This window comes from Eretmochelys imbricata, chromosome 1 (assembly GCF_965152235.1).
Source record: "Eretmochelys imbricata isolate rEreImb1 chromosome 1, rEreImb1.hap1, whole genome shotgun sequence".
Classification (NCBI taxonomy): Eukaryota; Metazoa; Chordata; order Testudines; family Cheloniidae; genus Eretmochelys; species Eretmochelys imbricata.
In genome coordinates, this window is record NC_135572.1 from 222,979,583 (window position 1) to 222,992,078 (window position 12,496).

The 12,496-nt window shown below is 50.5% G+C and overlaps 1 protein-coding gene across 1 annotated transcript in view; it reads right to left on the bottom strand.

The window, feature by feature from the left end:
• Window positions 1-12,496, bottom strand: part of LOC144269783 (scavenger receptor cysteine-rich type 1 protein M130-like) — a 75,610-nt gene that overhangs the window by 31,833 nt on the left and 31,281 nt on the right. The window contains exon 4 of the mRNA XM_077825632.1: window positions 8,882-9,196. Coding sequence (XP_077681758.1) covers window positions 8,882-9,196 — 315 coding nt within the window. The remainder of the gene's footprint in view (window positions 1-8,881; window positions 9,197-12,496) is intronic.

A 12,496-nucleotide genomic window follows, 5' to 3' on the forward strand; every position in this document is an offset into this window, starting at 1 on the left:
TGTGGTGGTGAGTGATGCAGGACTGGTGGTGAATAGGGGCAGGGGCACCTGTCAGCCCCACAGTTCCCTCCTCTGTGTGTGTACCATGATTTGGGGACCCCCAACCCATCTCTGGCCCTGCCCCAAACCCCATATGAGCCAGGTTCTGGAGAGGACTTGCATCACTGTGGGAGTCTGAGCCCCACTTCTCTCCCCCCCCATGAGCTGGGATCTAGGGGTCCTTGACCCTTAGTGGTGCTTGAGCTACACTACCTGCCCCCATGGGTGCGCCAGGATCTGGGGAGCCCTGCTTATCCATGGGGGTTTGACCCCCTTCCTGGCCCCCTCATGTAAGCCAGGTTCTGGAGGAATCTTTCCTTTCGGGGTGTCTGGGCTCATCTCCCTCCCCTGCCAATGGAAGCCATGATCTATGGAAGCCCTGCCCCTCTGGGTGGGGAGCTTAGAACAGGCATGCTTGGAGCATGCACCAAGATCCAGGGGTGAAAGTAGGCTGGTACGGCATACTGGTAAGAAGTGGCCGCCAGTACCAGCCCATACGCAGCCAACGTTAAAGCGCTTCCACGGCTTTAACGTCACTGCCCCTTTTGCCTGCCCCCTCCCCACTCCACCGGCAGCCACGATAGGGGAGGGAGAAGGTAAAAGGGGCAGCTGCCCTGCGGCCCAGTGATTTAAAAGGGCCGGGGGCTCCCGGCTGCTGCTACTGCCAGAGCCCCAGGCCCTTTTAAAATTGCCACCAGAGCCCCGGGAGGCATGGGCCAGGCAGCGCAGATAGGTTGGTTGGGGGAGGCTGACCCTCAGCCCCCCACTTCACCCAAGGCCCCGCCCCTTCCGGGTGCCCGGAGCCGGGCCCCATACCAGTAAGTCTTCTATGTTTCTTTCACCCCTTCCAAGATCACACCGCTGAGATGGGGTGAGGAGCTGGGAATGGTTATCTTTGACACATATCAAAACTCTCCTGAACTGGGGATGGGGGAAGGGAACACCCACAGACAGGAACGGAGCAGTTCACACATCTCAGGGATATTGTTTCAGGCTGAATTCACCTCCCTCGGGTACTCTCTTTCAGCTGAGAACATCTCATTAAAAAAGAAGACTTGTGGAATGCAAATGAAGAACTGTCATAAATGTCAAGGGAAGGGTAATCATCTTTAAAATCCCGCCTGGCCAGAGGAAAAATCCTTTCATCTGTAAAGGGTTAAGAAGCTAAAGGTAACCTCGCTGGCACCTGACCAAAATGACCAATGAAGAGACAAGATACTTTCAAAAGCTGGGAGGAGGGAGAAAAACAAAGGGTCTGTGTCTGTCTGTGTGATGCTTTTGCCGGGGACAGAACAGAAATGGAGTCTTAGAACTTAGTAAGTAATCTAGCTAGGTATGTGTTAGATTATGATTTCTTTAAATGGCTGAGAAATTAAGTTGTGCTGAATAGAATGAATATTCCTGTCTGTGTGTCTTTTTGTAACTTAAGGTTTTGCCTAGAGGGATTCTCTATGTTTTGAATCTAATTACCCTGTAAGGTATTTACCATCCTGATTTTACAGAGGTGATTCTTTTTACTGTTTCTTCGATTAAAATGGTTCTTTTTAAGAACTGAATGCTTTTTTCATTGTTCTAAGATCCAAGGGTTTGGGTCTGTGGTCACCTATGCAAATTGGTGAGGATTTTTACCAAACCTTCCCCAGGAAGTGGGGTGCAAGGGTTGGGAGGATTTGGGGGGGAAAGACAAACAACGTTTTCCCAATAAACCCAGATAAACGTTTGGTGGTGGCAGTGGAAGTCCAAGGGCAAAGTGCAAAATAGTTTGTACCTTGGGGCAGTTTTAACCTAAGCTGGTAAAAGTAAACTTAGGAGGTTTTCATGCAGGTCCCCACATCTGTACCCTAGAGTTCAGAGTGGGGAAGGAACCTTGACATGAAAACCTCCTGGATCACTGTACCAGTTTTACCATGGGAGTCACAGACCATCCCCTTGGACTCTCTATCTTTTCACCTAGACAAACTGGACTTAGTGATAATTGGTCACTTATACCAAAAATCACATCACATTTAGGTTGCTCACAGTTCTAAGGATATCACCTAAACCTACACTTTCCCCTATCCATCATTAAATCCACAGACAGCTCTCATGTCCCACCTCCCTAGTGACAATACTCATGGCAAGATGAACCCAGTACCCTGCTACTGACACAACTGAAACAATTCTGTACTGAAATGATGCAAACTGGAACCTCAAGGTCTATATACACATCTTTCCTCTGATAACATACATGGGCATGCTCAGGCCCAGATGTCCTCATATCACAGCTCCCTGATGCTCCTCCAACTAATCCCCAGATCTCCTCATATTACCATCACAGCTCTCCCAAACTGCTCCAGCATATTCCTCCACCATTCAATACAGATAAACCTAATGCAGTGACTGCAGCTGGAGAGCAGATAAGCCTGAATGGTTATTGCCAGCTCCTAGGGGATGATTTCCCTTGGTGAAGAGCTGCTTGGGGCTTCCTTTGAAGGTACTGAAACAGTAGCTCTAAGAGTTGTGAACTGCCTCAGTCTCTGCTCAGAACGTTGCTCAATCTGGGGCTTTCTGATGACAATTAAAAATCAAGCCCTGGTGACTATCTCCCTGCCCCAAGTTGCAGAGCTGTTCAAGATGGTGGGTAGAATTGAGGACTCAGAGCAATTTTGAGTAGAATTAAATCACCAAAAAACTTCATTATTGCAGAGTTAAAGTTGCCCGAGGATAGCCTGGGCCCTTCCAGAGCATTGAGTTCAGCTAGGGAGGGTTCCCCAAGTACAAGGCACAATCCCACAAGGCATTGAGAGGATCCTGTGAACGGCTGAGTGCCCTCAGCTGCCACTGCTGAATCGGACCCAAAGTGAGTCAAACACACCATTGAAGTAGTACCAGATTTACCATGGCGCCAGGCCCATGGTCCAAAGGGGCCCCGGCTCGGCCCACTCTTCTTCACCCCCAGCTCTCTCCTGCGGGAGCAGAAGCTTGATGCTGCCGGCTCCTGAGGCTCCTGCTGCAGCAGAGCAGGCTCCGCCGACAGCCAAGCTTCTCCCCGGCCTCTTCCCTCAACATGCTACATTCCTGCCCCTCCCTCTCACTGCCGCAGAACAGCTGTTTGCCGGTGCGAAGGAGGGGGAGGAGTAGAGGCGCAGCCCACTCGCCACTTTGGGGAGAGGAGGAAAAGAGGTGGGGGCGGGGCCTTGATGAAGGGGGTGGAATCGGGGCATACCCCCTCCAGCCCCCTGCCGTGAGCACCTCCACAACACCAGCCCACCCCCCCAGCCCTCTGTCCTGACCCCTGCACTCCCTCAAAACTCCCCAGCCCCCTGCACCCTCACACATACCCAGACCCCCACACCCCATGCCCTGATTCCTGCACCCCCCTACATCCCTACCCCCATCCTGAGCACCAAATGGGAGTTCCTGCACATACATCCATTCCCACCTGCACCCCTCGCACCAAACAGGAGCTGTTCACATCCCCAACCTCCTGATCCTGCTCCCTCACCCTAGCTCCTGGCCAGACCCTGCACCCCATTGTTGTTTTACATTTTTTAAATAAAGCTATCTTATCCAAAACAGTTTCCAATAGTTAGCTAACGGTACAAACAATATTTGGAAAGATCTTTAAGTGGTCCATCGAGACCCTCCGCGATTTTCAAGTGGTCTGTGGAAAAATAAGTTAGACTACAAAAACAATCAAGGTACCTCACTTTATTTTCATTTACTTCCTATTAACCTATAGGAGGAGGATGAAGAAAAAAAAAGAATGAAAAATGGAGGGAGGGGGAGATAAGATAGAATGTTCTTTTTCTTGGCTGGGTCCCAAGAAGGGGCCCCAAAAAAGAAGCTGAGCACAGGGCCGGGGGCCCCACTAACTCTAAATCCACCACTGGCTGTCACGTCACCTGGGCTGGGAATACTGTGTCGACTGATCCCCACAGTCTCCAACGTACCTGGGCAGTACAGCAGACATGGCCCTGTTCACAAGTTCCTCTCCACTCCCTTGCCCACCCACCACTTGCTTCCCACCTGCCCCGCTCAGATCTGCTTAAGGCTTAGCCCTCTCACTTTTAAAAATGATTGCTTGCCCCTCCCCCCTCAGGCTTTTCTAGCAGCCCTGTTGCCAGGTATCCAGTTTTAGACTGGAAACTCCAGTAGAAAACAGGACCTGAGTGTCCGGTTAGCAGTGCTGACAGGAAACTAAAAGTCCAGTTATAGGAGTAACCACATTAGCCTCTGCTCCTCCCACTCCCAACACCCACCCCAGAGGGCTGGAAGAGAACTTGTCCTGCTGATGTGGGAGGAGGGGCAGCTCAGTGCAGAGACAGATGAACAGAATGGGTTAGAACCAGGTAGGTACCCACTCTATGTGGGCAGGGGTGGGGGGGATCCTGTTTACCCTCCACAGCCCTGCTGCACTTGCAGTTTACCCCTGGCCCCTCCCTTGCTCCAAGGACTAACCCTAGCTTCCGCCCCATTTTGCTTTTGCCCCCGGCCCCTTTTACAATCATTCCCCGGGGGGGAGGGGGGTCTACAAATATGTTTGGCACTGAGCCCACAAAAATTTAATCCATCCCTGCATTGAAGGGCAAAAGGAGGGAGCTTTCAGCCAATGCTGGGGAGGTGAAAGCTTTATTATCAATAGAAGCTCACACAGAGAAATTTGCAGTAATCAGCACCATGGGGATGACATCTCCCTCTCTCCAAGCCAACAACCTTATACTATCTGGCTGGTTTCTGAGCGGCCATGCCAGTTGCTGGTCCAAAGGTGTTATTGGCTCAGGGTCGGGGAGGAAGAGTTGTTGTTGCCAGGATTTTTAGCTGTGCACACATGTATTTCGATGCAGAGCAATCTCATCACTCTGGCTACACGTGTCATGGTTGGGAGCACACAACGACAGCCCAGCTGCCACCCACATCCTCCTTTGCATGTGTGCAGTGTGCCAGGGTAGACACTAGTCAATGGGAGAGTGGTACCCCACACCCAACCTGAATCCCTCCAAGTCCTGCATAAATTTCCAAGAGCTGGGCCCTCCCCATGGTTGCTCCCAGCACTGCAACCTTCCTTCTCTCCCCCTAGCTCTGGGACCTGCACACAGACCCGTCACACTTCCCCTGAGATCTGGCCCTCCCCATATAGTGGGGAGTTTTTCTGTTCCTTGGAGGTGGCGACCCCACCTTGCACAGAAGTGCACCGCTCCTCCAATCTTGGCCTCCTCTCTCCAGGACTTTATTTTTTTAATAAAAAGAGCCTTCTGTTTTCCATTTACCTCTGCCCACTCCAATATCAAACCTGACAGCATAAGCATGGCCAGCCAGCCGCGGCTCCTCATTCACAAAGTGACAGGCTAACTGGCTGGCCACTTGCAATGGACTGGGCTTTCAGCCATGCTGTGTTGCACTAAGTGGGTGGTGGGCAGTGCAGATCCTTTCCAGGCCCTGCCATTAGCAGTGATGTTGGTTGGGAAAGGCACCGTGCTAGGTGGCCCCGCCCTGATTCTAGTTCATCCATTTAGATTGCTATCCTGACAAGACCTTGGCCCTGACAATTATTTGTTACATATATAATAAGATTCCAGGAATGTCACTCTGTCTGTGAGTCACTCTGAAGCTGCTGAGCCAGAATGAAGTCCTGGAAACAGCTACAAGCCTGGCTTAGAGCTCCTTTGGTTCAGTTAAGAATTTCACCAGGTTCAATCATCAGGGGGAGTCACAGTCACTTACCATCCAACTTGTAAGTTATAAGCCATTTTCAACTCACACTTTCCTTACTCCAAATGGCTCCACCCCCTGTTACTGTCAGCGGGGCTGAAGGCAGTGAGATGCCACCATCTCCCTACAGTCTGTCAGCATGTGGGAGTGAGGCCACCCTAAGTAAACTTGTCTGTCACCTCCATTTTCAATGACAACGAAGTCCACAGGGAACATGGCTGCATGCTATAGATCTGGCCATAGATCTGGAGGCTGAACAGGACCATGGACTGTAAGAGGCAGCGGAGGCTCTGTGAAAGGACGGTGGGGCGAGTGAAGGGAACAGAGCACTGAAGGGCAAAAGGCAGATTTAGGGGTTTCCGGAAATGGGGTGTAGGAGGATGTGGCTGCAAGAGGATGTGGAGGGCACAGCAGTGTGGGGGCAAGAGGGAGGTTCATGGGGGTGCAAGGGATGTGGTGGAGAGAAGGGATACTGAGGGGAGTGCAGAGGACAGTGATGGGGTGATAGATGTAGGGGATCAGGTGGCAGCTCTCCAGCCAGGGGTTGGTGGTAGGGAAGAGGACTCCCTTCCAAGCAGCGAGAGGAAGGCAGTGTTGAAATATTTCCGGTTCCTGCAAGCTAATCGTGAGTCATGGGATTTTGGTACCTACAGGAGGAGCTGGTATGATTATGCGAGAAGCTCCTTTGATCCTCCAATTTTCAGGGCTGGGCCGAACTGTGTGCGAGAGCTTCGGGGCTGAAGACACAGACCTGCCCTGCCACTGAGACCTGCCTTTATGTATGTCCCTAGAGCAGAGAGAGGGTCCTGGGGCAGCAAGAGGCAGGGGAGGGTGAAGTTGGGAAAGTGTTCCTGCCAGGACCCAGGCAGAAGACAAGTCCCCGGGCACCGGGAGGCAGGGGAGTGTTGCTGGGTGAAGACAGCACTAGGGAATGGATGGTAGTTCCCCATCTCAGATGAGGAGAGGGCAAGTGCATTTTCCAGCTGAGCAGCCAGGGAGAGGGGTGCTTTTTATGTCCATTAGAAGTTGACATTTCAACCTGAAATTATCACACCCACATTGGCAGGGGAATAGAGGACAGTTAAAAAGTCCAAAGACAGACTAGGCGGAAAAAATACTTTGGCAATAAATATGGTATCGATACAGTGATATACTCAGATTGGTGAAAAGCACCTGGTACCAAGTAAGTTTCACATTCAAATAAAACAGAGGTGTCAGGCATTCAAGTTGTCAAGCATTGTCTACCTCAGAATGAAAATAGCTACACACTATAAACATTAATGAAGCGTGTGGTTCAAAATTCTGTGAAAACATTGACAAATGTCCTCAGTAATTTAACAAACAACTGAGCGGGAGGTGGGTATATGAGTTTTCAGCAGTTCTCAAACTTTAGTGACGCGAGGACCCCCATTTTGTTTTAAAAAATGTTGGAGACCCCCAAGCCTCACCTGCTCAGCACTTGCTGCTCCACCCCCTTCCTTTTCCCTTCCCCAAGGCCATGCCCCTCCCCCTCTCCAAGGCCCACCCCCACTCACTCCATCCCCCCTCCCTCCATCACTTACTCTCCCCCACCCTCACTCACTTTCACCAGGCTGGTGCAGGGGGTTGGGGTTCAAAAGGGGGTGTGGGCTCTGGGAGGGAGTTTGGGCACAGGAGGGGGTGAGGGGTGTGGGATCTGGGAGGGAGTTTGGGTGCGGGAGGGGGTGAGGGGTCGGGCTCTAGGTGGAAGTTTGGATGCAGGCTCTAGGAGCAGCAGTGTGGGAGGGGGTGAGGGCTCTGGGCTGGCGGCGCTTACCTTGGGCAGCTCCCAAAAGAGACCGGCATATCTGTCTGTCAGTGGCTCCTAGACAGGAGGGGCAAGGCATCTCCATGCACTGTCCCTGCCCACAGGCACCACCCCCGGAGCTCCCATTGGCTGCAGTTCCTGGCCAATGGGAGCTGCAGAGTCAGCACTTGGGCTGGGAGCACCATGCAGAGACCCCCCGGCCCCCTTAGCCCCCTGCCCCCATGCCACAGGGACGTACTGGCCTCTTCCGGGAGCAGCACAGACCCAGGGTCCCCGCACCGCCACCTCCCTCCCAGCGCCTTCTTCATGCCGGGGAACAGCTGTTCTCCAGCGTGAAGGAGGTACTGGAAGAGGGGGAGGAGTTAAGGGAGGGAGAGGAGTTGATCAGCGGGGCCCGCTGACCCCCTGGAGTACCCTTGGAGACCCCAGTTTGAGAAATGCTGAGTTAGGTGATAGGAGCTAAAGGTATCACATGTGCGTACATTGCAATTTGGCAATGCACATGTTTTTAATTTATATTCTTTCCGTGTTTGTTGCCTAATATTTGTTTCCAGAAGTCACTGCTGCTTCACATGACTTTACAAATTACACCCATGCAATAGCACGGGCTTTCTGCTAGTCTCTAATAATGAGATCTGTATGAATGGGTGGCACAAAGCCAACCCCCATTGCAGGGCAATAACAGAAAACTAGCCACAACTGCTCCAATTCTGTCAAGTAAGTTTAAAATAACGCCGGGCCTCTTCATAGCACTATGCATTCAAGTGCCTGAAAGCACTTTACACTCATGAGGTTAAGCCTCACAGCCACTCGCTGAGGTAGATGGTATATTGTTGTCTCCATTTTACAGATGGAGAAATTGAGACATGGGACATTATTGAATACAGCAGCACAGTGTGAAATAAAAACCAGGTCTTGTGATTTCTGGTTCTGTGCTCTGACCACTACAGCCTGCCCCCTCCCTTTACAGATCTATCTGAGTAGGGAGGAGAGTGCTCAGCAGTGGAGAACATGCATCACTAGTGGAGGATAAGGAGAATCAGAGCTCTCCTGGGACCCTATCTGTGTAGTAGGAGAAAAGTGAATAGAACTGTCCCCATTTATTGGAACGACTTGAAATAGAGTGAGGAATGTGAGAAAGATAATGGAGTTTCCCGCCATCACAACTTGGCTCCTAGGTGGTGGGAAAGTGGAGCCACCCCCTCTAGCAGACAGGAATCCTTTGGAGCAACATGGAAACATGTAAACTCTTCTCAGATTTCGGTTCACAGGAGGGATATGTGGATGTGGGAGAAAAGAGACTGAGTAGCCCATGTGTCGGGCCCATGTTAGTGACATGTTAAAGTGATCAGTTTGAATTCTTACCTGAACACAATATGCTGACAGCATCAGTGTGGGAGCATGTGTCATTAGGATGGGACATCCTGGGACAGTTTGAAAGGACAGCCTCATTCCCCACACAATGAAACTCTTCCTTCCAGATCAGATCAAGTCCTTCTCCAAAGTGAGCTGCTCCCAACGTGGCTACAGCCTGTCCACACCCTAATTCATTGCAGATAACTGTAGCAGCTTTGAAATCTAAGTGCGAATCGCAGACTGTCTCCCATGATTTTCCATGTTTGACTTCAACACGTCCTGAGCAGGCAGTGTCCCCTCCAGTCAGACGGACCTCAATGCGACCTAGAGAGTCAATACATTCATCAGTGCATGCTGGTTATGCTGCCATCCCATAGCCTCTCCCATGCCTTCATGGGGACAAAATGAAGGGCACCTTCTCCCAACAGAGCCCTTTACCCTGTATGACAGTTCCTGTGTTCCAGTGATAAGAGAGAGTTTAAATAAGGGGGCAAAGTGTGACACTGCTGGGGGCTGGGGAAAGACAGTGACAATTCTTGGGAGTGCATAGGTAGACCACAAAGCAACGTTAGTGTGCGTGTGCTGGCACTTCTCAGGAAGGATATTGTGTTCTGCTTCAGTGACACACAACAGTGATTGTTAGTGTCTAAATCAGAACCATAAAAACAAAAGCCTTTCAATGTCGAAGTAGTGACAAAAGATGAGACTTTCAGAAGCATCTTTTATGAGCACAAGTCCCACCAAAAGCCAATGGGACTTATGCGCCTAATTTACTTAAGCACTTTTGAAAATACATAGAAAAGAAAACAGCTTCTTGGTTTTTAATCTACTGATTCATTGTGTGACCTTGCAATCTCTTTGTTTGCTTGCAGAAACGGGGAGATTCCCTGGAATGGTGACTTTAGCACAAGCTCAGTAAGAGCAGAACATGTGTTTATCACTGGAAGAGAGGACAGATACAGCTCCCTTCTTGTTGCTGGTGCTGCTGACTCTAAAAATCCCTTTGCCTTTCCCCAGCCAGGTAGCACCCCCATCCCTGACCTCACCCAGGGTGTCTCAGAGAGCATAGCTGCAGATCATGCATTTAGACGGATTTTGTGAGGGGTGTTTGGCCCATCCATTTCTTTTCAGTGAGGATCGTGTGGCTGCCTGGTCAGGTGAGACAGGTCTGTTTATTGTGTTTAATGTGCATTGTCTCAATGAGGGCCATGTGGCTGGGATCCGTGGGTCTTTGATCAGCCCTGATGTCTGAAGTCTCTGAATGGGTAATCCCTCTCGGTTAGCAAGGGGATGGAGCTGAGCAGAGAGGCTTTGTATATTGATCAGTTGTCAGATGAACTCCGGAGCAGTTGAACAGAAGCAGCAAACAGGAGAGTTTTGGAGCGGGTCTATAGGAGAAACCTGTGCGAGGTTTCCTTTTAGGTACAGTTCTTTGCTCAATACCATGATGCCAGTGATAAACCAGTGACTGTGATTGGATGTGCCATTCTTTCCAGCCTAAAACCAGAAGGGTCTTCCTATGTATGAAGAATAAAGTGGCTGTCCTGAAACAAAATATTGTTTGTTTGGAAGGACAGGTGCAAACACTATGGCGCACCTGAGAGGCCTAGGAGCTCTTGGACAGACAGATTCAGGAAGTAGCACCACTCCATATTCCAGGAAGGAAGGAAGGAACTGGTCCCAAAGGAACCAAAGAGAAAGGAAATTAGAGAGAAGGCTTGGCAATTCATAACCACCAGAAGCAAAAGGAACTGTGGCTTTCCATATGGCTGGAATTAGAGAAGGATGTGCAGGCTGTGACCACCGCAGAGAAGAGGGAGGAATAACTCAAAGTTAGAAGTAGCCAATTGTTACTATGTTCTCGGCATAGAAAATTGGAGAAAATGTTTCTCAAGATCCACCTGGTTGAATGAAACAGAGAGGTGTATGGGACACACCTCTGGATGGCTGCTCAGGCAAACCCATAAGACAATCAAAGGTGCTCACAGAGATCTTCAACCATCAAAAGAAGACAGATGATCCTTGTTGGGAGATTCTATATTAAGAGCTTGTCTACACACACAGAGCTGCAGCATTTAGATGCTGTCTATGCTGACTGGAGAGCTTCTCCCATGACATAGGTACTCCATCTCCCTGAGAGGTGGTAGCTATGTTGATGGGAGAAGTTCGTAGTGTAGACCAGGGGTTCTCAACCTTTTTCTTTCTGAGCCCCCCCGCAACATGTTATAAAAACTCCACGGCCCACCTGTGCCACAACAACTGGTTTTCTGCATATAAAAGCCAGGGCCAGTGTTAGGGGGTAGCAAGCAGGGCAATTGTCTGGGGCACCATGCCACAGGGAGCCCCACTATGCTAAGTTGCTCAGGCTTTGGTTTCAGGCCCGGGTGGTGGGGCTCAGGGCCTCGTGCTTCAGCCCCATGCAGTGGGGCTTCAGCTTTCTGCCCTGAGCCCCATCGAGTTCAGTGCTGGCCCTGATTGGCAGACTCCCTGAAACCTGCTCACGCCCCCCCCATGGGGCCCCAGACCCCTGGTTGAGAACTACTGGTTTAGACCACACCTAAGAATGGAAAGAACATTCTGCAAGGGACAGCTGGACAACAGGAGGTGTGCTGTCTTCCCAGAGCCAGGACATGAGACATCAGTCCAAGACTGGATAGGCTTCTGAAGTCAGTGGGCAAGGATCCACTGGTGATGGTGCATATTGGCACTAATGATGGTGCTTCCCGAGATACATCACAGATTATAGGTGGCTTCAGGGAACTTAAGTGCTGAAAGAGAAGAATGTCTGTCTGATCTTCTCAGAGCTCCGTCCTGTTCTGCAAGCAAAGTAAAACAGAAGACAGAAGATTCTGGAACTGAACCACTGGCTAGGTAAGTGGTGTAAAGTATAGATTTTTGGTTTTGTGGAACATTCTATGGGGAGAGGGGGTGGTACAGTTTGGATGGCCTCCAGCTCTGTGGAAGGGGAATCAATCCTCTAGGGCAGTGGTTCTCAAACTTTATTTTTTGCAGACCACTTGAAAATTGTTGAGGGTCTCTGTGGACCACGTCATGATCTTTCCAAATGTTGTTTGTACCGTTAGCTAACCATTGTAAAGCACTTTGGATAAAAGCACTATATTAAAAAAACCTTAATAATAATTAACATTTTTTGTTCTACCAATAAAAGCACACAACTCATACTTTAATATCAGTAGTCTTACCTTCCTAATGCAATGGATGTGCTCTCTGTCCCCCTGCTGTGGCAGCCCCCGAGTTGGGGCTGGGAAGGAGTAGGGTCTCCCCTGCCGTGGCAGCCACCAAGCTGGGCTGGGAAGGAGGGGGGTCTCTCCCCCACCAGAGCAGCCACAGAGCTAAGTCTGCGAAGGAGGGCCGTATCTCCCAGGTAGCCACAGCCCTCGAGCTAGAGAAAGTCGCCTATTTCTCTAGCCGCAGCAGCCCTGCACGTCCCAAATTCCCCCCACCTTCTCTTTTCATCCCACTTCCCCTTCCCACAGCCCCTATTCCCCTCAAGGCCACTGCCTCACCTTACATGTGCGTCTTCTCCAGGGTCCAGGCACCTAATTAGTGGAGCCACACCTGCATGGCTCCACTAATTAGATGGGTGGCCCTTCATTCTCTTGT